Source organism: Trachinotus anak, unplaced genomic scaffold (genome assembly GCF_046630095.1).
Source record: "Trachinotus anak isolate AG129_WGS33_773 ecotype Australia unplaced genomic scaffold, CSIRO_AGI_Tana_v1 ptg000032l, whole genome shotgun sequence".
Lineage (NCBI taxonomy): Eukaryota > Metazoa > Chordata > Actinopteri > Carangiformes > Carangidae > Trachinotus > Trachinotus anak.
The window spans coordinates 1,944,260-1,970,410 of record NW_027273883.1 but is presented as its reverse complement, the minus strand read 5'-3'; the positions used below and the strand labels follow the sequence as shown (position 1 = coordinate 1,970,410).

The window sequence follows — 26,151 nt, the reverse complement described above, 5'->3', positions numbered from 1 at the left end:
TGGCTTCTTCTGAACAGATGATATCTGTTGTGACTGTTTTAAAGAACCTTGTTTTAGATTCATTACTTATTTTTACTGTTAAGCACCTTGTGTTTTGAAAAGTCCCTTATATGTAAGTTCTTATTATTATTATTATTATTATTATTATTATCACCATCTTCATAATCACTATTTATGTTGTGTAGGGTTGTGTCATCATCAACCCCCCTCCACATTTGCTTACATTCCACTGTGGTTACCTGTGTATTCAGCTGTGTGAATGAGGATTTTTGACAGAAACAAACACATCTCATTGTCTATGTGCCGTGTTTAAGTCCCATTTACAAAAACAATGAATTAATTAAAATTCACCTCCAACCACCAACTGCTCAGACAGACGTAGCATTACAGCAGGATAATATATAACCTTCATTATAACGACATCAGGTCGCCCAGCCTCCCACTTCAGCACCTGCTGCATCGACACATGCACATACATTCGTTTATGTTCGCGTTAGCCGCGGTTAGCCGTTAGCTGCTGCCCCCGCCGGCTAGCTCCCAGGCTCGGACAGATCCAACCAGGACGAGCGGTGGAAGAGACCCAGCCCGAACGTTTTGACTGATTAGACAGCACCACACCCCGCAGTGCTGCCCACGACTCGTCCACCGGCGTGTCAACAAACGGCAGAGTCAGTCTGGGAGACGGGTGCTAACGCTAGCGTCCCCCGGTGACAGCAGCAGCAGCTAACGACCGATTACAGAGCTCCACTCTCGGGGAAACTAACCAAACAAACCCGCTGTCAAGCTCCTGCCGCGGCCGGTTAACTAAGTCCGGGCGGTGTCGGCGTGAAAAATGCGTTTGTTTCATGAAAAGTTCGGTGGATTCCGTATTGTAAGGACTCGTCATTACACAGGAGAAGTCAGAAAAATATTAAACTTACCAACAGCTCCCGTTTCTTCAGCATCTTCCGTGAAATCCGCCGCGGAGCGTCCTTCTCCGACCGCGCAGCCTCCACCGGGTCAGCTCCCCACCGGCAGCGGCGGCCGCGCTTCCGGGACCCGTTCAGAATAAAAGCATGTCGGGGGCGCGCTTTTATTTTTATAAGTATTATTGTAATTTCACTTTTTATCCTCTTGGAATTCACAGAAAGTATAGAAATGTATAAACGTTCTGTGCCGGACCATCAGAGCCACCCGGGGACATCTCACTCCGTGCCTCATCATTAGGATGTGGGGCCCCAGGCTCATCCTTGTCTCTCTCTCTCTCCTCATGTGTGTTCATGCCGTTGTCTTGTTCCATGTCTGCGTGGTGGAGAGTAGGTCGTATGGCCCCGTCCAGATCATAGTCTTACAGTCCATGTTGTCATCCTGACTGTCCACACTGTAAATCTACTGTGCTGCTCTATTCTCAATCCCTCCTCTGTTGTTCCTCCTGAGGTTTCTTCTGTTTTCCCATTAAAGGTTATTTGGGGTTTTTCCACAAACCATAGATATTTTTCTTTGTCTGATTGGAGGTTGTAAAGATAGAGGGTGTCATAATACTGTAGGCTATAGATTGTTAAGCTCCTTGAGGCAAATTTGGGATACTGGGCTGTGTGTGGGCTGTCTAAATAAAATCTGACTTGATTCAACTTTAGTTACTTGATTTACTTTACTCAACAATAAAGATGCCGGACTCTGAATTAACTGTATTCCTCCGTATGTATTCTTCATCATCTCCACAGAGAACCATTTACCTTCTTTACTGCTCTGAACTTTATGGAAAGTAAAAAGCAGAGACTTTTACAACTGTTGAATAACTCAAATAGCTCTTACTATTTTGATTTAATTAGTATATGTAATATGTGCAAGGTTTTAAGTGTCCCATACTCCAACAGTGCAGCTGCGTTGATGGCACTGTACTGATATTGATCTTTTATACTGCAAGGAACCGTTGTAGGGAGTATTTGCATTTTATTTTGAAAACGTAATCACCTCACTTCCTGACAGGTGTCAGGCCACTTAACACCGGCGGCTCCTCCGGTACCAGAAAGTTCCGCTGGCTCCAAACAAAGATCGTGTGTAGTGAAGATGACTTGACTCGTTCATGTAAAAGAAATACCACCATGCTAAACATTCCAACTGTCCAGATCTGACCTTTCACCCCGATAGTCACAATGATGTAAGAGTAAAAAACAAATATTGTGGAATGAACAACACAGTTTCTCTGTGGTCGTCCCCCCAGAAATACCAGTGCTTATCAAAGGGATCGCTCTGGTGCCTGGTCAGGAAATGTATTTTAAAGTCTTTCAGACAATCCGTTAAAATCTGTGTCAGAATCACTGATCTGAGACACCAGTCAACCAGAGATTCAGTCAAAACTGAATCCAGAGATTTACATTTATTTATTTAAAACAAGTAAAAGAACCTGCTGATTACATCAGTACCTTTGGTCACATTTAGAAATTAGATTATAATGAGTTTTTCTCAGCTCTCAAAATTCCCACAGTGTGTGAGTTAAAAACTACAGTTAGATGTATAGAGTTGGACAATGTCTCTACACCTGAATCTGACTGGACAGCGACAGTCCAAACACAAAGCAGACTCCAGGTCAGAGGTGTATCTCATATCATTCTGTTTTTGATCCACACTGTTGATGTGCTGTTGATGGATGTTGTTGTCTGTTAGTCACAGCCGTTATAATTTGGTGCAGTTGTGGAGCTGTTACTGGGTTTTTAGAAATACTGAGGATATCAAATCAAAACTCCCCCAGTGAAACTTTGAAACCACCATGAAACGTCTGACTGGCCCCAAAAAAGACTTTGAATTTTTCTTTAGTTTATTAATTCAGCTACAAAATGTTCTGCAGATTTTACCCTCCTGCAAACAAACAACAAACTTTGGACTAAAACTGTCAAATTTGAGAATCTGAGCTCTAATACTAGAATGTAAACTCCTCTGCAGGTTGTTTAAATTCACAAAATGTCCTGGCAAAATACTGACCAGGATACCACTACATCTTTTTTTGAATGGAAGATGAATGTGATGGTAACTTTACACAGACTGGAAACCGCTGCCACAGTTCAGCAACGAGGGAGAGATTTTCAGGTCCTGGATCTGAACAGTTCAGAACCGGAGCAGTTTCAGACTGATCTGTTAGTGACACACCGAGCAACATGATGACTTCATTCCACAGACTCAATGAACATTAAGACAGTAAACAGCAGACTGTTGTTTTTATTTGTTCATTTTTATTGTTTTTGATGTAAATGTTTTTCATTTCAAACATAACAAACAACATAACAAAATTATGGGACGTTGTCTTGTAAAGTGTCTGATCTGTTGTCACTGCTACACTGATATTTGATTAAATAACAGTTTATCACATGTTGTGTTTTGCCGAAGGGAAGCGTGGATTATTCCCCTGAGTCAGGTGGCTGAGACAGGGAGGACAAGTCCGAGGACATCTGACGGGCAAATGGAGTCTGGCAGGAGACAGAGGCAGAGACAGGAAGGGTCTCACCACATATTTTAAACTTTTCATGTTCAGATTGTTCAGAATATTTGCTTTTTTATCTCAGATCATCTCAAGGCCCATCTGCTGAGTTTACCATGCTGCTGCCAATTTTCCAGCTTCTCTTTCAAGAAGGTGAGTTTAAATGATTTGATTTATATTATCAACAAAATTCTCCTTCAGGTAGCATTGCTGTAAATGCTGTGAATTTGTCCGGATTGTGAACCTACAACATAAAGATATCAAGCACAAAACAGTAAATTCTCATTACTAAAAAGAAATAAAGGTCGCTGTGTAGAGATGTTATGCAAATAATACATTAAAAAATGTTATCTAAATTCATCTGGGATTTTGTATTTTAATATCAGCATTTTGTTTGGCAAGTGGATCAAGACACTTCATGATTTCACTATGATTTCAAACAGTATCTATATTCTTTTAAAAATAAAAAACAATATCAGTGTTCATAACAATCATTGACAGAGGATTATTCAAGGTCATCCTGTCACATATGCAGCAAAACCCCAACTTGTTTTATATAAAAAATATTATATCGTGTTTTATGAAAGGTATAACATGAAGGGTTTTCAAAATCCAATCCAATCAGTTTTTACCTGCTTAAGTGCAGCACAGAAGATTGATAAGCCAACAAAAATACATATCAAATACAAATGCTGACAATGAAATATATATTTAATATATATATAAAAACATAGTTTGATAATAATACAGCAGAGTCGGATAAAAGCTGGACTAAAATGGTTAAGAATAATTTTTTAAATCATAATAATAAAAAAATATTTGGATTGGATTTGGATAATAAGTGAGTAATATTTCAATATTCAACTAGTGGCAGAAAAAAAGCCTTTTCAAGGCTGAACTAGTTTAAAGGCAACAGAAAAGGTCCAGTATTTTCAACATTACATGCAGTTAAAATGGCGACATCTGCTGGCCTGTCCTTGGTATCGCATACATGGACAAATTATGTGACAGCTCATAATGAAACAGTCAAAATACAAATGAAATATTCTTTATACTTTGCTTAATAAATATTCTATTATAAAAACTTTTACCAATTACTGTTACAAACATCTAGTGTTTCATGTGACAGGTTTATTGTTTTTTTTTTTTGTCTGATGCAAAATGCTTCTTTTGTGTTTGTATTTTCAGAAAAAAAAAAAAACTCAGCTGCAATAATCATTCAGCTTTTCATACATATTAACATTTCTCTTTCTCTGGCTACAAAAATCTGATCAAATCACGTGACCATAATGGGGGCTTTTAAAAAGCCACATGGTCTCTTGTAACAGTAGTTTTTATTACAAGCTCAGACTCAGTTAAACCAAAGAAGGAAGAAGTTCTCTGATTTCATTGCAATGTAATGTAATGTCAGAATAATGTGTTATCTGGGGACCTGCTCAAGCGTACAACACTTAAGATGAGTCCGTGCCTCAGTGGCCTGGGTTCAAATCCAGCCCGGCCCCTTTGCTGCATGTCATCTCCTCTCCCCCGAACTTTCCTGTCACTCTCTCACCATCCCTATCCCGTTGAAGGCAAAAACTGCCCAAAAAATAACTTTAAAATCATGAATAATGCCATTATCCAGTCAGCCAATCATGTGCCGACAGTGTAATGTATAAAATCCTGTAGCTACAGGTCAGGAACTGCATTTAATGTTCACATCAAACATCAGAATGCGTAAAAGTGAGATCTCAGTGTTTTACCTGTGGCATGATTGTGCCTCAAGGTGGCTCTGTTTAACCATTTCAGACATGCTCACACTGGCCATATACTGGCCACCACTTTAGGATAATGGTTATTCTTGAGGTAAAAGGCTATAAATGTCAGAGAGATGATAATGCCTTCCAGTACAAAGGTACAATATTTCATTGTAATTGCTGTGTGAGGTCTAGAGTTATGGCTAAAAAATGTTTTGTGTGGTCACAATGACCTCGTCCTTTGACCACCAAAATCTAATCAGTTCATCCTTGAGTCCAACTGAATGTTTGAACCACATTCGAGGAAATTCCCTCAAGATGTTACTAAGATATTGCGTTCACAAGGCCAAAACCATTTTTGTGAGGTCATCATGATATTGACCTTTGACCACCAAAATCTCATCATCATCATTTTCATCTTATCCTTGAGTCCTAATGAATGTTGGTGCCAAAATTGAAGAAGAAAAAGTTTCTTGTTATAACAAGAAATTAGGCTTTTTTTAATGGCGGCAGAAATACAACCAAGAAAAAAAGATCAAAAGATGAAAATGGAAAATTAGCTTCGCTGGATCTACCACAAATGCACTGAGGAGTCAAATGGTTCCGTTCTAATCCTGAAAGCAGGGTAGACCGGCTCAGTGAATGTGGTGTGGTAAGTGTGGATGTGGGTCAGTTTGTCAGAAGAGACAGAGTAGAAAGACAGCGTCCCAGCAGGCTGGTCCAGGTACACCCCAACTCTCCTGGACTGGGACTGGGGTCTAGAGAGGGTCACTTCTCTGTTGCTGTCCAGGACAGAATAACTTTCATCAGAGCAGCCCAGACTCCAGGACTGATCATTCCTGCCAAGACAGGAGTCGTCACCCTCTCCTCTTCTTCTGATTCCTTTGTATGTCACTGCTATGTAAACCTGTCCTTCCCACTCGACCTCCCAGTAAGAGCGACCAGTCAAAGCTTCGCTACACAGCAACTGTTTCCAGTAGTCAAATCTGTCTGGATCGTCAGGATATGGCTGCTTCTCTCTCCCCATTGTCACTTTTCTGTTGTGTTCCGACAGAATGAGTTTTCTGTTTACTGTGTTTGGGTCCAGCGTGAGTTCACGGGCATCTGATGGAGAGAAAATATATCAGCTGTTTCTTATCTCACAAATAAGATTTTAATACTTATTAATTTACTGAATTTACTTGAATTAGAAATTATATTGTTTTATTTCCTTGTTCTGAAATTGGTTCTAAAACCATAATTATTCACTTATATTAGCTGTGGATAAATATTTTTTAGGTAAAGTACATTCATACATTCATTTTAAACCATGGAACCATACCTCTCATTTGTAATCTTGTAATCAAAGGCAGGTGTGATCAGGTTACTTGATAATCAGTGTATCTATAATCACTGACTCTCACACGCTCTCTCTTTGTAGCAGTGAGTCTCTGACCAACTGTAGGCCTCATCTGTATTTTCAGTTTAGTGCTAATTTGTAAATAACTGCATGCTAACATATAAAACTGAGATGCTTAAATAGTAAATATTACACATGCTAAATATGAGCAACTTAGCATTGTCATAGCATTTAGATCAAAGTATCATTGTGCCTGAGGACAGACTCACAGGAAAGAAAACACTGGTATGGGGCATCATCTGAAAAGATACTTTTCAGACCATGGTGGAAGGAGGAAAGTTACTCTGCTGTTCCTGACTTCAGTAGCTTGTTCATTCCACCACTGTAGGACCAGGACAGATTAGAGCCTTCAACAAGATGAGAGACCACATGGTCAATGAAGTGACAGGGTGGCCAATCGTCCAAAGGTAGAGGACCACAATGTTCACAGTGGAATGTGGTGTTTGACTTGGAAGTCGGAGACAGCAATCAGTCCACTGTCCTGGACTTTACAACCATAGTCTTGAACTAGATGTGAGCTGCAACGCGGAGCCAGTGGCAGCAGCGGCAGGTTGGACTAGTTGCAGAGGTCTGTTGGCAGACAAATGGGCTTCACCAAATACGAGCTACAGTAATCTTACGTGAGATCTTCTTGGGCAACCTCCTCATTTAGACAGGACTGAATCCTCCTGATGTTGTACGAGAGAAATTCTAATTTTTTGCTAAGAAAGACAAATCACAACCAGGTTCCTCACTGTCCAAGTTGGGATCAATATTATTACAATAATACAATGTTATTAAGCATTGTCTGTCATTGACAGAAGTTGGTGCCTTCATCCCTTCCCTTCAAAGAACACAACCTTATTCTCGTCTAGTCTGAGATTTAAGTGTCTTGATATCCTCTTTAGATTCTTCTCAGCAAGCAGCGATGCATCCACCCAGTTCTGTGTCAGAAAGGGGCAATGACAAGAGTAGCTGAAGGGTAGAAGAGTCCATCTGATTATATAACTGGACAAAAGTTCCTTGTAGAAAGGAGTGACCCAGACCTAAGCCTTGTGGAACCCCTTATAATTCATGTGATCCATGTCAATTGTTAGGAGTAATTCTATAAGGCAGAGTGTAGAGCCTGATACACCAAACTCTTGAAGAGTGAAGGAGGATCTGGTGGTTCACCGTCATGAATGAAGTAGGCCAAGAGTATGACAACAGAAGAGAGGGGTTCACTCACTCCTTACAGTATGCAGTGCCTCTGATACGGCAAGGAGGGCTGTCTGGACAGGATGGCCTGCCTTCAATCCAGACTAGTGGAGGTCTAGGAGGTTGGTCTCAAGCAGAGACTTGGTGACAAATGGCTTGTTGAACGATCTCAAAAAAAAGGAAGGAGGGGTACAGGTATGAACTGTAGCTTTAGACAGCTGAGGGGGCCAGGGTTTTTGTTATCTTCAGAGGGGGAATGACGGTGGAAGATTTTAAAAAAGAAGTTTAAGGTAGTACTTGTAAAAATACAAAAAAAAAATTGACTTTGTGACAGAATTGATCACAAAGTAATGATCAGAAACATGAAGTGGCAGTAAGATGACATACGGTTGGCAATGGAACAGAGTCAAGAGTGGACAAGATCCAACTGGCTGCCAGCTTTGTGAGTGGGTTGGACCAGACCTTTTAATCATCTTCATCCCTGGTGGGACAGAAGGCTTCCTCTCTTTGTTCTCCCTGATGGATTCAACCTGCGTGCAAACCTTAAGGATTCAATCCGGGACCATTCACAAGACAAGCCCTAGCCATTAAATTCAGTGATGTTTGATCTTCAGCACCACACCATTGCACTTGGTTCTCTTCTATAGTTGTTCATTTGAGATCTTCTCAGGCCAGAGTACACAGTGGGATCCTGAGACATCCATTGTGGAAGGCTTGGATCTATTTCATGTCACCTGTTATCACTCAACAGCACTCTCAGCCATACAACACTGGTTTTACACTCAGCACTGTTTTACAATCAGACCTTTGTATTGAGGCTCTTTTCTTCTTTTAGGCTGTCCAAGGTAGGTAAACTCCTTGACATTGTTGAGAGGGCCCCCATTTACTGTAATTGGTGTATCTGGAGTGGCATTAATGCACAACAGAGGTTGCCCATCATGGTGTTTTGTATCAGACTTAGGCACAACAACCAGCTTTGTGTGTTGGAAGGCTGCAGACTTCATTAAGGTTGAAAGAGATCAAGAAAAGGAAAGGGGGGGAAATCATCAGTGAAATCTAAAAGAATCAAATGAAAACCTGCAGACTGCTGGCTCTCCATGGTGCATGGTTGGCCTCCCCAGGCCTGAATATTTTGTCAGTCACAAATTGTGTACTTCTTCACTTTCACTATTTAGAAAGAGAAACACACTTACACTTCCTCAGACCAGATATCATTGACTGTGCTCCACCATGGTCCAACCTGGTTCAAAACAAAGATCAGCACTCAACAACTTTAATATTCTGGTTGATCAAGAAAATCCCCAAATATCATTGTGAACAGTTTCAAGCTGAACCTTTACTTTAAAATTAGCCCCTATGAAAACCGTTAAAGACCCCTCCAATGAAAATCAGGTTTTGACCTTGTTGATATGTCCATATGGTATTTTTATATGATTCAGGACATATCATGAAAAATAATCAGTCAACACCTTGGCAGATTATTTCGACCTTGGAACTGCAGCGTACCAATGACAGTCTAATAAAAAAACATACCTAAGGGACCAATCCCAACAACTTGCCGGGTGGGTTTTCCATAGTGTTTTGCCACAGCGAACCTCTGATATCCCTCTTTTACTGTAGCATTAAGTGGGGTATCAGAAGAGAAGCCAGGTGGAGATAATTATCTGTATTTTCAAGCTAATTTAGCTAAGGTAGCAAAGTCAGACCTGGCAATTTGGATCAAGGTTTATCTAACATTACCAACATGTTATTAGCTGTTTGATAACATAGTAAAATCAAAGGCTCGTGTTTCTGTTATGTTGCTAGTGTCATGGAAAGCCATACGTAAAATATATTAACATTCTGATACATCGACTTATACGTGACCCTCTTCAATTTAATTCGATTCCCCTGAATTTAACCCACGAAACATGTGTGTCCATACTTGAGTGTCTCTAATCTCCAGTTTGGATCCTTCAGTCCAGCAGAGAGAAGACTCACTCCTGAGTCCCCCGGACGATTGTAGCTCAAGTCCAGTTCTCTGAGATGAGAGGGGTTTGATCTCAGAGCTGAGGCCAGGGAAGCACAGCCTTTCTTTGTGATGAGACAACCTGACAGTCTACACACACACAGACACACACACACTTATACTTTAGTTATTTTGACAAGGATGTATTGCTTGTTTCAATGTCATGAAGTTCCTAAGAACCAGTAGAACAACTTATTGTCCTTAAACATAACATTGTCCAACCCATGTTCACTGTGAGTACTATGCTCAATACTTCTGTTGTTTGAGTGCAGCAGTTTACCAACACAGCTGATAAACAAAAGTTAATGTACAAGTGGGCATTTTATCCATTACACTTTCCCACATTGATCCTCTCTGAGGCATGGATTTAAATGCTCATCTATTGACTGATCAGTTGACTGATGACCATTTAAATGAAGATGAAACTGATGATCCTGACCCGAGAGTTTCCAGTGGACAGTGTGGGCTCTGTAGTCCTTCACAGAGCAGCTTCACTCCTGAATCCTGCAGGTCGTTGTTACTCAGGTCCAGATCTCTCAGACTGGAGGACTGGGAGCTCAGAACCAAGGCCAGAGCTTCACAGCTTTTTTCTGAGAGGTTACAACAACTCAGCCTGAAGAAGCAAAAAAGAAAGTGTCAGATTTTTTTGTTATTTTTAAGACGGTTAATTGATGTAGTTATTTTTAACCTACTGAGCTTTGGTGGAGGCTTTGACCACTGGCAGCAGCCTCAGAAGAGCCTCGTCTGTAGCTGAATATTTCTTCAGGTCAAACACGTCCAATTCTTTCTCTGATGACAGTAAGATGAAGACCAGAGCTGACCACTGAGCAGGAGACAGTTCATCTGTGGAGAGACGTCCTGATCTCAGGTACTGTTGGATGTCCTCCACTAGAGATGAGTCCCTGAGTTCATTCAGACAGTGGAACAGGTTGAGGCTTCTCTCCACAGACAGATTCTCACTAAGCTTCCTCTTGATGTACTGGACTGTTTCCTGATTCTTCTGTGAGCTGTTTACTGTCTCTGTCAGCAGACCTTTCAAGAGAGTCTGATTGGTCTGCAGTGAGAGACCCAGGAGGAAGCGAAGGAACAGGTCCAGGTGTCCATTTGGACTCTGTAAGGCCTTGTCCACAGCTCTCTGGTGGAGTTGTGTGAGTTCTGATTTGTCTCCAAACAGTTTAGTCCACAGGAATGTTGGTTGTTCATCTGACATCAGATTGACTCCAGAGTTGATGAAGGTCATGTGGATATGAAGAGCAGCCAGAAACTCCTGAACACTCAGATGGACGAAGCAGAACACCTTGTCCTGGTACAGGCCACTCTCCACTTGAAAGACCTGTGTGAACACTCCTGAGTACACTGAGGCTGCTGTGATATCGATGCCACACTCTGTCAGGTCTGATTCATAGAAGATCAGGTTTCCTTTCTGCAGCTGCTCAAAAGCCAGTTTTCCCAGAGACTCAATCATCTTCCTGGTCCCTGGACTCCAGGGTGGATCTGTCTCAGCTTGTCCATCATACTTAATCTTCTTTAGTTTGGTCTGAACCAACAGGAAGTGGATGTACATCTCAGTCAGGGTCTTGGGCAGCTGTCCTCCGTCTCTGGTCTTCAACACATCCTCCAGAACTGTAGCAGTGATCCAGCAGAAGACTGGGATGTGGCACATGATGTGGAGGCTTCGAGACGTCTTGATGTGGGAGACGATTGTGCCGGCCTGCTCCGCATCTCTGACCCTCTTCCTGAAGTACTCCTCCTTCTGTAGGTCATCAAACCCTCTGACCTCTGTCACCACGTCAACACACTCAGGAGGGATCTGATTGGCTGCTGCAGATCGTGTGGTTATCCAGAGGCGAGCAGAGGGAAGCAGTTTCCCCCTGATGAGGTTTGTCAGCAGCACGTGCACTGAGGTGGACTCTGTGACATCAGTCAGGATCTCAGTGTTGTGGAAGTCCAGAGGAGGTCGACACTCATCCAGACCGTCCAAGATGAACACAACCTGGAACTGATCAAACCTGCAGATTCCTGCTTCTTCGGTTTCAGTGAAGAAGTGATGAACAAGTTCCACCAAGCTGAACTTTTTCTCTCTCAGCACATTCAGCTCTCTGAAAGAAAATGGAAACATGAACTGAATGTCCTGGTTGGCTTTGTCTCCAGCCCAGTCCAGAATGAACTTCTGCGTTAAGATTGTTTTCCCAATGCCAGCCACTCCCTTTGTCATCACTGTTCTGATTGGTTCGTCTCTTCCAGGTGAGGCTTTAAAGATGTCTTTACATTGGATTGTTGGTTCTGGCCTGGCTGGTTTCTTGGACGCTCTTTCTATCTGTCTGACCTCATGTTCTTCATTGACCTCTCCAGCCCCTCCCTCTGTGATGTAGAGCTCTGTGTAGATCTGATTCAGAAGGGTTGGGTTTCCTGCTTTAGCGATTCCTTCAAACACACACTGAAACTTCTCCTTCATGTTAGATTTGAGTTTACGGTGACAGACTGCAACTCGTGTTCCTATATGGAAAAATGATAAACAGTGTATGAGATTACAATGTATAGGTGTACCGAAATGTCTTTACACTAAAGCTACAATAATCAATTTTGACCAACTGGGGACAGAAAAAAGGGGTAACCTAGTTGTTCCAAATTTGATTGGATAAGTTTAGTTACTTAAGAGTTCAAGATGAATCATCAAAAATACAGAAAGATTTGAGGCAAGATAAAACTGCTAACAATGACTAAATTGGGAGATTTATGCCTATTAAAGTGTTTCTTATCCAATTGTGCTTCTAATGTAACCCCACCTTCATCTCCATTCTATTTATTAGCTGGACAAGCAGCTTTGGACAGTGCATGCAGCCAAAAATAGTTTATAGATCTAATGCAGGTGTTGCAAAGCATATATACACACCAGACTTCTCAGTGCAAATCTACCATTCTAAAAATTTTTGCTGGACTGCGACAGCAGGTTGGTTTTTTCTGATGCAAACAGGTTCTCTTACAGAGGCATTTACAGCTGCAGTGTTGCCAACTTAACACCTCTTGTTTCAGGCTGTCTACTGAGCTGCGCTGGTATCCCAGCTACTTGGGAACCACAGGGAAGTGAAGGAGCGTTTCCGATACACTGAGCCTTGTCTCCATCACGGCAAATAAACTACATTCATTACATGCATCATTGTTACTAAAAGAGCCAGAGGAATAACTAAACACACAAAACACTTTGTCTTTCATTCATGTATTTGGTGATTGTCAGATGTCATGATTATAAAAATCAGGATTTGACAGTAAGCCATTTGGCCATTTTGACCAAGTCTTGTTTTTTCTACTTCATCTATTAAAGCTACTTACTGTTCTGCAGACAGTCAGCCAGCTCCTCCTCGTTCATTCCCCTCAGGAACTGAAGTGTGAGATTCAGAAAATCCTCTCTTTTGCTCCTCTGCACTTCCTCCTTACCATCATCCAACCCTTTGTCCTCACCTTGGCTCTCTAAGTATTGTGGGTATTCTGGACACAGAAGTCTCTGGTACTTCTCAAGTTCATTCTCCACAAAAGCAAAAATGTTCTTCCGAAGAAGCTGGAATAAAAAATATTGATAAACTTATCAATATTAATATAAAACACACAATCAGCTCTAATCAGCTTTCTGTCTTACTGAAATGTATTTTGCCATTAGTCAATATACTCCATATAACACAGGGGGGTAATACGGGGATTGCATCTTCACAAGACCAGCTGCCAGTCTGATCTCAGTAGGTAGACTGTGCCACAGTTTGGAGACCAGAAAAGACCTAGTCACCCTTAATCACTAGCAGAGACCTAGGAATAACCAGCAGAGCTCCATCCACAGTAAGAAAAAATTAAAAGATATCATTACTATTCCTGCCATTCATTTTCTTCCACTTATAAGTAGGGTATTCTGGATGTCCCTGCCTCCAGCAACATTTTCCAGCTCCTCCTGGGGGATCCCAAGGCGTTCCCAGGCCAGATGGGATAAGGGAAACTCCTCTAACAAGTTCTGGGTCTACCCCAGGGTCTTCTCCCAGTTCAACATGCCAGGAGAACCTCTAAAGGAAGGTGCCCAGGGGGCATCCTAATCATATACCCAAACCACCTGAATTGGCCCCTTTCGACTTGAAGGAGCAGCAGCTCTACTCTACTTCAATCTCCCTCTGAGCTTCAGGTCAACACACTCTCATCTCTCAAAGATCGACTGGTAAACTGAGAGGTCTGCCTTCCAGCTCGGCATCCTCTTCCTCTTCCAATTCTTAGGTTCCCAAACCGGACACACTTCTCACATAGATCCTGTCCATGAATATCACAAACAGGATCAGAGACAAGGGTATAGTACACTATTCATAAAGGATATTAGTTGAATTGAAATAAAATTCTCAAGCACCTTAGATATAAATGGTATAGAAATTGGTCTGTAGTTAACAAGTAATAGGGGATAGAATAGATTTTTTTTTCAGCAAGGGTTGAATGATTATATGTATAAAACAGGTGGGAAAATACCAGAAAATACCAGCTGTTAATAATTAAAATAATAAAATGACCAACAATGGGGAATAATATAAAAACTTAGTTTCTTCAGGTGCAAGATCTGTACTGTATGGACCATTGAGGACAGAACTAATTACACTAAATAAGACTCCAGGGTTGTGATTGTTTTGGGATATTATGTCAGAAAAATATGCTAGCCCCCAAAAAATAGGCCACTTTGTTTAGGTTTGTTATTCAGACCTGCCACCATAGGAGCAAATACACAACTGATGCCAGAACGTTGGGGGAGGAGGAGAGGTAAGTGATGACATTGATATAATTATCATTAAAATCCAGGAGTGCAATGAGTGAAATACTTAATGTAATCCTCATAGAAAAGCATTGTAAATCCTTTACACTGGCTTCTCTGCATAAACCCAGGTTTAGAAGATGAATATCTATCTCAATTTTATTGGTGTTCCTCTAATTGGAAAGCGTTTAGCCTAGCTTAGCACAAACACAGGAAGTGCTGACGGAAACAGCAAAGATGAATTTAACGTTGCTCACCTAAAGAGAGCATATTTTTAAAATGTTGGAGTATTTCTTTTATCTGTGGCTGTTGCTTTGTATTATTTGAAGGTGTACTTGAACAGTTACACACCAGTAATTTGGAGTCCAGGTGTGTTTGAAAACCAGTGGAAACCTCTGACATCTTCTGGTGAACTCTGTGGAGAAAACATGAGCCATTAGTGATGATGACTGGACTGATTCTATGTGTAACTGACTTACCTATGATAGCAGAGAAGAGAGTGAGATGCAAATATTGATATCAATCTCGTATCAAAACAGAATGAGGGACTTATAAAAGGTCAACAGTACAGGGCTGCGGATGTTCTGGTCAGCCCAGCCTGTGTGGAGCTCAATGACTCTGACCGGAATCAGCTGCAATATAAATTTAAGATTTTAAAAAGTTTTTATTTTGGCTTTTTACTCCAGCACAGAGACAGCGACCTGAGTGTTGAGGGTGTCTGACCACACTGTACTTTGTGATGATGTGTTAAGACACTCATGATTAAGACAGAAATGAGGGATTAAAAATAAAGGAAGAGGATACAGTAAGAACCAGGCCTTAAAGTGTCTGTGATCTGTGAGGTACTTCTATGAAGAAAGATGAATAAAAAGAAACTTTAACTAGAAATAAAGTTACCAGGTGCATCACATTTAAGACAGATTGTGATAAATCAGAACGACAATTAAATGAAAAATGAGTCTGTGATGATAAACTACAGCCAGACAGATTTATATAAACAGTTCAGTAATGTTAGAGTATAATATAATATACTTTCCCTTTCACAGAGAATTTGTGCTAAAAAAAAAAAAAGTTCTGTTAACTTACTTTGAAGATGAATCCTGCTCTCTGAAAACAATACGCGCATCAATGGACCTGTTACTGACCGTGGACTCACAGCCTGGTGAAGGAGAATTTGCTCCTTCCTGCTCTGGCCTGAAAGAAATGGAGATTCGGAAAAAGACATCCAGTCATTCCTGGTCTGTGGACTTGAGGCTCTGCTCATCAACATCAAAATACAAAGGGACCTTTCATTGTAATTCCTTCTCAGTCAAGTAATATTTTGAAAACTATCCTGAAAGTGAAAGGAAGCAATGAAGAGAGGAAATCTCTCTTTGTTTAAAAGTGATGCTGCAGAAATATGGACGAGCTGGAGCCCAGCTGGTGTTGGGCCGCATGTCCATTTAGCCACCGATCCATTTATGGCAGGAGACCTCGGCCTGATAAGGTGTGTTTCCACCCAGCGGTTTTAATACACATGGTTTTGCTTTGTTTGAGATTTGACTGGTCGTCTTTTAATGACAAATGCATAAAAATTAGCATTTTCTCCACACTGATTTTCTGAAATTTTGATTAAAATTTGCGATATATTTGGATGGAAACCAGACTACAGTGTCTGAAATCTATGAAATACTGTACAGGAGGAAGATGAATAAAAAGAAACAAAGAAACTTAAAAAATAAAACAAATCAGATTAACGGATGGAAAAGAAGGCTTTAATTATAAACTATGGGCAGACAGATTTAAAGACACCGTTCAGTAATATTAGAACAGTTTTATAAACTGTATTATATAAACTGTATTTATTCCCTTTCCCAGAAAATTTGTGCTGAAAGAAGTTCTGTTGACTTACTGTGAGATTAAACCTTGCTGTCTGAAAACAATAGGCGCATCTATAGACCTGCCACCGACCCTGGACTCACAGCCTGGTGAAGGAGCTCTTTCCTGCTCAGGCCTGAAAGAAATGGAGAATTGACAAAAGAAAATGAAGTGCAAACAAATGTTTAAGATGCTTTTAAAAAATCTGCACTGATTCCATCTCTCTGGGGCTTGAAGGGGACGTGTTGTCAACTCATGTAGCAATGACGACACACACCTCATATTACAATAATGTTGGCTCTCAGTCCACACTAGTTCTTGTTTAGTACATCCAGTACTGGGCCTTTCATGTGGCGAACCCTCCTTCTAACCTGGAACCCTTTAGCCTACATGAATTAGCCTCAAGCAAAGAAACACACTCTCCCTCTACCCCACATGGCATGTGGCCCCAGCAGCCATCTTTGAGTCTGTGATTCGGTGTAGCTGCCTTTGTTTAGGCCACGTGGTAATAAAACTAATATCAAATATAGTGGTACATAGTTATAATATTACATAACATAATACATAATACATATATAATACTTACATACATAATATTTGTTTAGAAGCTAAACGCTGAATCCAAAAGCAAAACAGAAATATCTGCAAAAGTCTCTTCAGGGCTTCAACACAGACGTTTCTGAATCATGACTGTTCTCATCTTACCTCTGAGGTTCGGTCTGTTCCTCAGGCGCAGTGGTGTCTCCCTCCCCTCCTCCACCTTTATCCTCAGACTGACTCATGGTAGATTTTTAAACCTTCACACAAACAAACCAAATATGCTGTGATAATTGTCATCAATCCCATCAATAAAAATCCCTTGAGAGAAATAACAAAGGTTTCTGAAAATAACAGCGTGAATTCCATTCACACACTAATGCAAGATAACTGGACTTACTCAAGGATGCTCCCTCATCCACTGTCCAGTGTCCAATGAATTCAACTTGACACAAGTGGAATAAAGCTCTTTATACACTTGATGGATAATTAAAACAAAGAGGATGCACCTGACCACAGTAGGGAGGCAAACAGTCTGACTTCTTCTGTAGAGTGATTTCAATTTTTGATTTTTAATAAACATTTATAAAAAACATGTTTCACTTTGTCATTACGAGTGTAGAGTGCTGGACAAAAATGAAAGTTTTATACATTTAAAATCAAATCTACAACACTACAGAACAACAACTTCTGCTGATTTTCTCTTTTCTTTTGTCGCGTTCTGTCACAGTTAATCATAATGTCATCGTGTGACTGTTGTTTTTACCCAGCTTAATTTTTACATTTTAAACGTAGCAAGGTGAAGCAAGAAAAGTTACTGATTTTTTAAAATACTCCAAAAAGTACAAGTACACATATATTACAGTAACGACTGTAAATGTAATTAATTTCCTCCACCCCTGAATGTAGTAACCCAAAATATAAAGTGCAAGTATAGTTTCCTTCTTCTTTTACAGAGCTTAGTTGTCTTACAATTCATTGTTTACACTTTTTCCACTGAAAAACAATGCAAAAAGCCAACGCTATTACTGGATTTATTACTCAAAACAACTTGCAAATGGTGTCACTTTATATTCACATTCACAACAACAGGAAAATGTGACTGGAAAGTTCCAGGTAATATAGAACACCTCTGTAGGTGGAGCTGCACTGGGAAGTCTTCCTCCTCTACTGCTGCGACTCCTACCACAGGATTCATCACAATTCTCACCTGCACCACGACTGCATTTATCAAGCATACACTTCATTCCTGCCTCTCACGCTCAGTGTCTTCTAGTCTTTTCTGTTTCTTATAGTATTTCTCACCTATTCTATAATTGATCCTAGTGCTGTTGCCACTCTCGAGTTATTTACTTTCATACCACACTATGTAATGCTATTGACATCGACACTGCTTAAGTTTGTCCCATTTTGCCAGCCATAAAACCTACAACTATAACTTTTCCTAGTTTTCTGTGCAGATGTCATGTAATTAATCCCAGATCACTGATGAATGAAGGACTATTAATCATTATTTCAACAATGCACAAATGTCACAGTCTCTCCAACGACACTTTATCAGGTATATCCTAAAAACGTATTCTTATAAAGCACTTATCAGTTCAGAAAGCCATTAGAGGAACACTGACTTCTGCAGCAGTTTTCTCAGTTTGTGTCTTAGATCTGACAGAAACTGTGCAGCCTAGCTGCATGGTTACGGCCTACTGACTCGTCCAGTAAAAGGTTTTATATGCTCAGTGACATGGAACAGAAAACAGTCACATTAAATAGATCAAGAGATTCTTGTATTTAAGTATAAAATGCCATAAGATTTTTGATATATTACCTTCTTGTCGCTTCAGAGTGACCTGCGTCAGTGTGGGCAGAACAACTGTCAAAGTGAAACTATAAACAGCTTCATAAAGATAGATAAGATCTGGCTGGTAAATGATTTTTAGCCAACCTGCAAATCCTGTTTGACCTGTTCAGCACTGGGTGTAAACCTGGAGACAATGGGGGTAATTGTGAATACAATTTATCTGCAAACCTCTCACAAAACAGACTGTGAACAAGTCAAATATGCCTATATTCTTCCTTTTTTCATTGGTTCAGCCTATTTCTTGTAATGTGTTTACCTGTGATCACCTGAGCAAACCAAGTAAATACTGTCATCAGATATTATTTGACTTAATGAACAGTCACCTGAGTCACCTGAAGGTTGCATTTAAAAACAGATTGCTATAAGTTCACCCAAACAACTGAAAGGGTGATTATAAGTGTGGGACTGTGACTCCATTTTTTTTTTTTTTTGCAGTTACACTTTGGATTGTACTTTAACCAACACCACCACCAACTTCAGCTTCCTGCAGGCTGACAGTTACAGAAATATCAGGCTGTGGACACGTCAGACTGTGAAGCGAAACTTAAAGAGACAAAACTTAACAAAGGATAAAAGTGTCATTTCTGCTGCATCATCATTTCCCATTAAATCCCATGTACACTGTTATTGTCCCTCTCAGTATAATATCACAGGTTGTGTTTTGCACTGATGTCGTGGACAGTTTGTGTATTTTTGTGTATGTGTGTGTATTTACTCTAGGTGCCCCCTGGTGACAAATAAAGTTTTTTGAATTGAATTGCATTGAACTTCCTTCTATTCCGTCTGTGCCCTTTCTCACTGCCCAGCCTTTATTCCTCTGTGTGAGTTTACGACCAGTTTGTTTCAGATTTGACCTTCTTCCTGCTGATTTCACGCTGTTCCCTGTTGGACAGTTTCCCTGAGCTGCTGAGCGTCCTGCGGTGGATCCCACCCGAGTTCAGTCAGGATCAGTGTGCACGGATCCACACTGAAATATTGATTCTTCCGACTCCAAACGTTTCTGTTAAACCATTAAACGATCGATACTTTAACTCAGTAATTTGGGGTAAATGTGTCTTTATCGTCGACAGGGACACAGTGGAAGGTAACAACACTGTCACTGGGATTTAGTCTAAAGAAGAATACCTGGCTGATAGGAACTACTTCTCCTTCCGCCGGTCATAGTCATATGAACTGCGGCTCTTTAAACAAATGAGCCACTGAACAAAGTGTTGACACTGATGCTGACTGAGCACAAACGGAGTCACATGTGGAACTTCTTCATTTCTGAGAGCGATGAAGCAGTTTGATGTGTGTGAAGACTGGGAGCTGCTGTGACATCACCACAAACACCGTCAGACACCTGAGAGGTGATCACATGACACAGTATCACCTGAGAGCCACTGACCCTGACCTCTGGGCTGTGTTTGTGGTGTTTGGGAGGATTTTTAATGCAAATATAAAACATTTAACATGACTTGTGGTTAATTGACTAACAGAATGTGCTCTTTTAGGTGTTAGAAATTCTGGTGATATTTTATTCATATATTAGCTCTAACTACCACATATCAAGAATTAGCCTTGGGTTAGCCTTTATGCAAGATGCCCAGACACTCAGCTGTGCTAATGATACTAACAGGAGAGCATGGTTACCAGTTATTAAGTGTTTTCAAGGAAGATGATTCAGATGCTGAAGTGTCAATTAACATGCAACTTTTAAGTGTCTTGGTCTGTGGGACATCTTCTTCTGATAATTTGAAAGTGCTAAATGGTGAACTGGATGTATTTTTCTTTATTATTCAAAAATAAAGAGTTGTCTGATGTCTTATTTGAAATGGTTATAGCCTACTTATTATTTCCCTCCTCTGAACATATTCAGCTTTTGTCCCGGTATCATATGGATATCGGTGATACCAGCCTCGGTATCACTTGGTATCAGGTCGGAAAGGAAATCAGTGGTATCGCACATCACTAGTTGGCACCAAAGGATGCTGATGAAGTGTCAGTGTTGAAGTCACCTTGTTTGTTACACTGAAACAAAACGAAATAAAATAAATTAAACTTGCTGCTCGTTAGAGACGACATGTACAGCAACTAAAACACACTTTTACCCCTAAAAATAATAGTATTTTGGCGGAGCTCTGTACAAACAAGCTACCACAAGGTCCAGTAACTGAATCCAGATATTTACTTGCAGTTGTTTGTTTAAAACAGGCCAAATAACCTGTTAATTAAAAATCAGTATGTTTGGTCACATTCACAAATTAGATTGATAGATATCATATTAGAATGTTTCTTCAGTGAAAACAAAGAATTACAGACTAAAAACAAAGTTGGCATGTTTCTAAATGTATGATTATTTATTTAAACATGTATGATTTATGATTTAGTATTGCTGTTTGGATCTTAATTGCATTAGATTAAGTGTTTGTGTCAACCTGCCCAGGAACTGATATAATAAACTATGCTAGACTAATAATTGCAATCCATTAATATGATATAAGCTTTATCCTTCATGTCATTCTGCACAATAACTATTTTTACTTTTGTACTGTTGACTAAACTTTTAAGTGCAATACTTTTAACAGAGTATTTCTACACTATAGTATTACAACTTTTACTTAAAGATCTGAGTATTTCTTCTGCCACAGCTGGTACGCCTCTATATATAGTATTGATCATTTTAATGAGAAACTTAAATGTCTGAAGAATACAGTTTCGCTGTGTGGCTAATGTGGGTTTTACTTTTCATATTTTCAATGCCCCAGAAAGACTGATGCTTATCAAAGGGATCCCTCTGGTGCCTGGTCAGGAAGTATACTTTAAAGTCTTAAAGACAGATCTGTTAAAATCTGTGTCAGAGTCAGTGTCTGCTGGGATTTCTTACTGTGTTGCAGCTATCGGGGCGGTGGAAACCTGAAGCAGGCCAGTGTGGTTAGGACTGACAGGGCATAAATGACACAAAGACCCTCTGAGATATGCAGTATTTAGGGTTATTGGAAACTCTGTGATCTCCCAGTATTCTGAGTTTAAACAATGTATGATTGCACAACAGGGATTTCTAAGGAAAAAAGTGAAATAATATATACATATGACAACATTTTAGTGTATGTAACCATGGGAAACAAAAAATGTCTTTTGTTTAGGTCCTTCCTGATGATTCATTGGGACAGGGAAATGAGAAAAGTTGAGAAATTTTGATCAGAAAATGAACAATGTTTACAACACTTGAAACCACTGTATGATTTATGATACATTGATAAATCAAATCTGCATGTTAAGAGTTGCTTTTTAAAACAATCAGGCCCCATTAGGAAGGTTCTGAACCTGCCAGAATTCTGTGCAGAGCAAATGCAGATGAGGATCAGCAGGTGTGTTTCCCTCACAGAGAACTATCACTGGACTCAGCTTCTATCAGGACATCTTACTGTGATGAATCATGAAGAATCAAGGGGAGAGTTCCTGTATTTGTTAGTTACTGTTATGTTATGTTATGTTCGGTTAAGTAGTTTTTTGTGTATATGGGTCACATCATGGGCACATGAGGGTATTTAGGTAGGTAGAATGGTTTAGGACCAGCATGCACCTGGGTGGGCCATGGTTTTTTTTACCAGAGCAGGAGAGGCAGAAGGAGACATGTTCCTTTGTTTGCTCGCTCATGGATAAATAAATCAATGAGGAAAACACAATGAAGTGATTCTTTTGCCTGTGTAAACCACATACCCATGGTGCACCAGTGGCCATTTGATTTATGTTGAATTTAAGTTTGTTTGAGGACAAGTAACCTCTACGAAAGTAATCCCTGTCGAGTGTTGACTCAGCGCTTGGCATACTGACACTGCAAGAGAAATTTGTGAGCCACAATTTCAACAATAAAAACAAGATATTGCTTTTTTATTATTTATTATTTTAGAGTCAGAGATTATAACAAAAAAAAGACAAAGAATGAATATGTTTGTATATTGACTATACATAAATCTTGTGTGTACAAATATGTGAATATATTACATTCTGCAGCTATCACCATGTCATATAATTATAATTATAATTATTATTATATCCTTGTTATCATTATTATCATATTATGGATATTATTATTGTTATTATGGTTTGTGTTCATAACGTTTTTTCAAAATAAGAAAGTGAACAACTGTACACCTGCTTATTCATGCAGTCATCCAATCGGCCAATCACGTGATAGCAGTGCAGTGCATAAAACTGTGCAGATACAGGTCAGGAGCTTCAGTTAATATTCACATCAAACATCGGAATTAATTATGAAATGAGGGAAAATGTAAAAATGTGACCTTGGTGCAGTGTCTGTTTTAAAGAGGCAAACAAGCCGAGCAGCAACTATTTCAGCCAAAAGTGCACAAAAATTACACTGCTACATTCACACTGCTATTAACTAATGAGTGAACCTCTCTCTCTCTCTCTCTCCCGCTCTCTCTCCCTCTCTCTCCAACACTAATGTATTCCTGAAAGGAGCCGTTTTACTCCTGTAACAATATTTAGTCTAAAACTTACTGCAGATCTCACACAGATGATAAATCTGCTCGTTTTCTTGCTGCGCTGCCTCTTAAAGCTTCATCTGCAGGTTTAGTTTCCACACGTCTGCGCATGCGCACGGTGCACCTTCAGAGCTGATCTCAGTACAGCGGAAGCTGAGAGAGCAGCTTCGCTGGCTCACTTTAGCTGCAGCTAATCACCGGTCAGAGATCCAGGATCATCCTCAGCATCAATCCTCCACATGAAGCTGCGTCCTCTCCGCTGCAGCTCCGGTCCAGCCCACGACAGCCCGCAGAGACCCCACCCTGCTGCACCAGAGGGCGGTAGGTCACATGATGACCAGCATCAGGTCCTTTATGGGGCAGAAAGCTGTTCTGATGCTGTAGTTATTATTTAAATGTGTGTCTGTACAGTTACACACCAGAAATATGGAGTCCAAGTGTGTTTGACCACCAGTGGAAACCTCTGACATCTCCTGGTGAGCGCTGTGGAAAAAACATGATCCATTAGTGATGACGACTGGACTGTTACTATAGGTCACTTCCTTAACAATGTAAGTAGATCCATACATCAGTCACTCCTCTTAAACACATAGCCTTTTAAGGAAAACTGCCCTCTCCTGCAACTTGGACAAAACCAAAGGTTTGACAAGAGATGAGATGTTGAGGTCAGATTTCCTCTCACACCCTCTTTGATCCAATCAGTCTGGCTTTAAGAGTGACCACTCCACTGAAACAGTTCTGGTGTCTGTGACAGAAGCCTTTACTAGAGCTAGAGCTTCAGCTTAGTCCTAAATTCTTATTTTCCTGGACCTATCAGCAGCCTCTGACATGGTGAACCACGCATCCTGCAATCTCCAATATGGGCATCTAGGGCAAAGTACTTTCTTGGTTTGAATCCTATCTTACTGGGCGCTTCTAAATGTGCAAATGTCCTTTTCCAATCCTCTTGCTACAGGGGTGTCCCAAGGATTGGTACTGGGTGTCCTTCTCTTTGCAATATACGCAACCTCCTTGGGTCCAATAATCCAATTGCATGGCTTCTCATGTCACTGCTATGCAGACGACACCCAGTTATACCTGTCATTGCCGCCAGATGACTCCATGGTCTCAGCGCAGGTCTCAGCTTGCCTCTCATACATATCAACATGGATGAAGGAATGCTACCTTCAACTAAACAACCGTAAGACTGACCTCTTAGTCATTCTGGCCAATCAATCTCTCCATCACAATATCACATTAATATGGCCTGTGTGTCATGTTTGATGACCAGCCATCCTTCTCTGTCTGGCCTCCCAGTAATGACACTTAAGAACACAACAACTTAAGAAAAATCAGGCTTTATCTGTCTCAGTACCGTACTGTACAACTCTTAGTACAGGGCATGGTTCTCACCTCAGTCTCTCATCTCAACTATTGCAATGCCCTTCTAGTGGGCCTCCCTTGATGCAGAATTAAACCATTACAGATCCCTACAAATCCTCACTATTGCTGCCTTTGAAGTGACTTCTGGGTCTGCACCCATTTACTTGAACTAAATCATACTATTCCCTCTTAGCCACTGCATTTCTTCAAGGAATGTTATGGCATTGTCATCTCTGCACACAAGGCAATCGCAGTGACTCTTCTCATCTGTGGTTCCCTGATCGTGGAACAAACTACCAAATGCTATCAGAGCAGGGGTTTCCTTCACTATCCTAAAGAATCTCTTGAAGTCTCATCTCTTACAGGAACACCAGCTCTTCTAACACCTCTAACACCCTAACACGCCTAACCAGCACTTACTGTGCACTTTCAGTGTAATTCTTTACTTGATCTTTTTGCACTTTGCCTTATTGAACAGATTTAGTAATGAGGACTTTGTATTTTTGTGTCATCACTAAGTGAAAGCTCTTGAAAGTCTTACAGTGAGTTCACAATTACACTGCAGCCAAAAAGTATTAGGACAGTGGTGAGTTTTTGTTTTGCCTTTGTACTCCAGCACACGGACAGTGACCATGAGGTAAAAATGCTGATGTTTAATGTTGCTGGTGTCTTACCACACTGTACTTTGTGATGATGTGTCAAGACACTCATGGTTAAGACTGACAGAAATGAGGGATTAAAAATAATTAAAGAAGCTGCTGTATAGTGAGAACCTTACAGAAGATGAATAAAAAGAAAAAAATCAACCAGGTGCATCACACATAAGAAAGATTGTAACAAATCAAAACAACAGATGGAAAATGAGGCTGTGATGTTAAAACTCTGGCCAGTAAGATTTCAATAAAAAGTTCAGTAACATTAGAATATTTTATATAACATACTGTAGTTATTCCCCTTTGCAGAGAATTTGAACTAAAGAAAGTTCTGTTGACTTACTTTGAAGATGAATCTTTCTGTCTGAAAACAGGAGGGAAATCCATGGATCTCTTGCTCTTCATGGACACACAGCTTGGTGATGGAGAATCTGCTCTTTCCTGCTCAGGCCTGAAAGAAATGGAGGATTGACTAAAGAAAGATTGTGACAAATCAGAACAACAGATGGAAAAGGAGGCTATGATTTTAAACCTCTGGCCAAAAAAAGGTTCTGTAAACTTACTTTGAGGATGAATCTTGCTGTCTGAAAACAGGAGGGAAATCCATGAACCTGTTACTCTCCATGTGGACACTTGGTAAAGGCCTGAAAGTAATGGAGGATTGACAAAAGACAGAAAAGAAAATGTTATTGATAACAGATGCTTAAGAGGCTTTTCTGAGCCTTGAAGACGACTTGTTCTCAACTCATGCAGCAATGATGGCAAAATCATACCTTGGTATATACCTTCAATATAAAGCCTTGACCTCTGAACATCCAAACAATCTTTATCTGAGGACCTAAGGCTCCGC

At 40.3% G+C, this 26,151-nt stretch overlaps 2 protein-coding genes and 1 long non-coding RNA gene across 3 annotated transcripts in view; all 3 read right to left on the bottom strand.

Moving 5' to 3' along the window:
* The window catches only part of atp2c1 (ATPase secretory pathway Ca2+ transporting 1), a 34,379-nt gene extending 33,337 nt beyond the window's left edge, over nt 1–1,042 (bottom strand). The window contains exon 1 of the mRNA XM_071469420.1: nt 921–1,042. Coding sequence (XP_071325521.1) covers nt 921–944 — 24 coding nt within the window. The 5' untranslated portion in view covers nt 945–1,042. The remainder of the gene's footprint in view (nt 1–920) is intronic.
* Nucleotides 1,043–3,160: 2,118 nt separating this feature from the next.
* LOC139613076 (NLR family CARD domain-containing protein 3-like) lies at nt 3,161–18,851 on the bottom strand. The gene is made up of 11 exons (XM_071469419.1): nt 18,764–18,851; nt 17,107–17,198; nt 16,436–16,537; nt 15,631–15,738; nt 14,896–14,959; nt 13,104–13,329; nt 10,466–12,269; nt 10,213–10,386; nt 9,690–9,863; nt 8,959–9,005; nt 3,161–6,294 (listed from the first exon to the last, which is right to left on the bottom strand). The coding sequence occupies exons 2-11, from the start codon at nt 17,181–17,183 to the stop codon at nt 5,762–5,764; spliced, it is 3,309 nt and encodes a 1,102-aa protein (XP_071325520.1). The 5' UTR covers nt 17,184–17,198; nt 18,764–18,851; the 3' UTR covers nt 3,161–5,761.
* A 4,889-nt stretch (nt 18,852–23,740) lies between these two features.
* LOC139613091 (uncharacterized) lies at nt 23,741–25,947 on the bottom strand. Its single transcript, XR_011686683.1, has 3 exons — nt 25,865–25,947; nt 25,645–25,752; nt 23,741–23,769 (listed from the first exon to the last, which is right to left on the bottom strand). It is a non-coding gene; the product is annotated as an uncharacterized lncRNA (long non-coding RNA).
* Nucleotides 25,948–26,151: the final 204 nt, after the last annotated feature.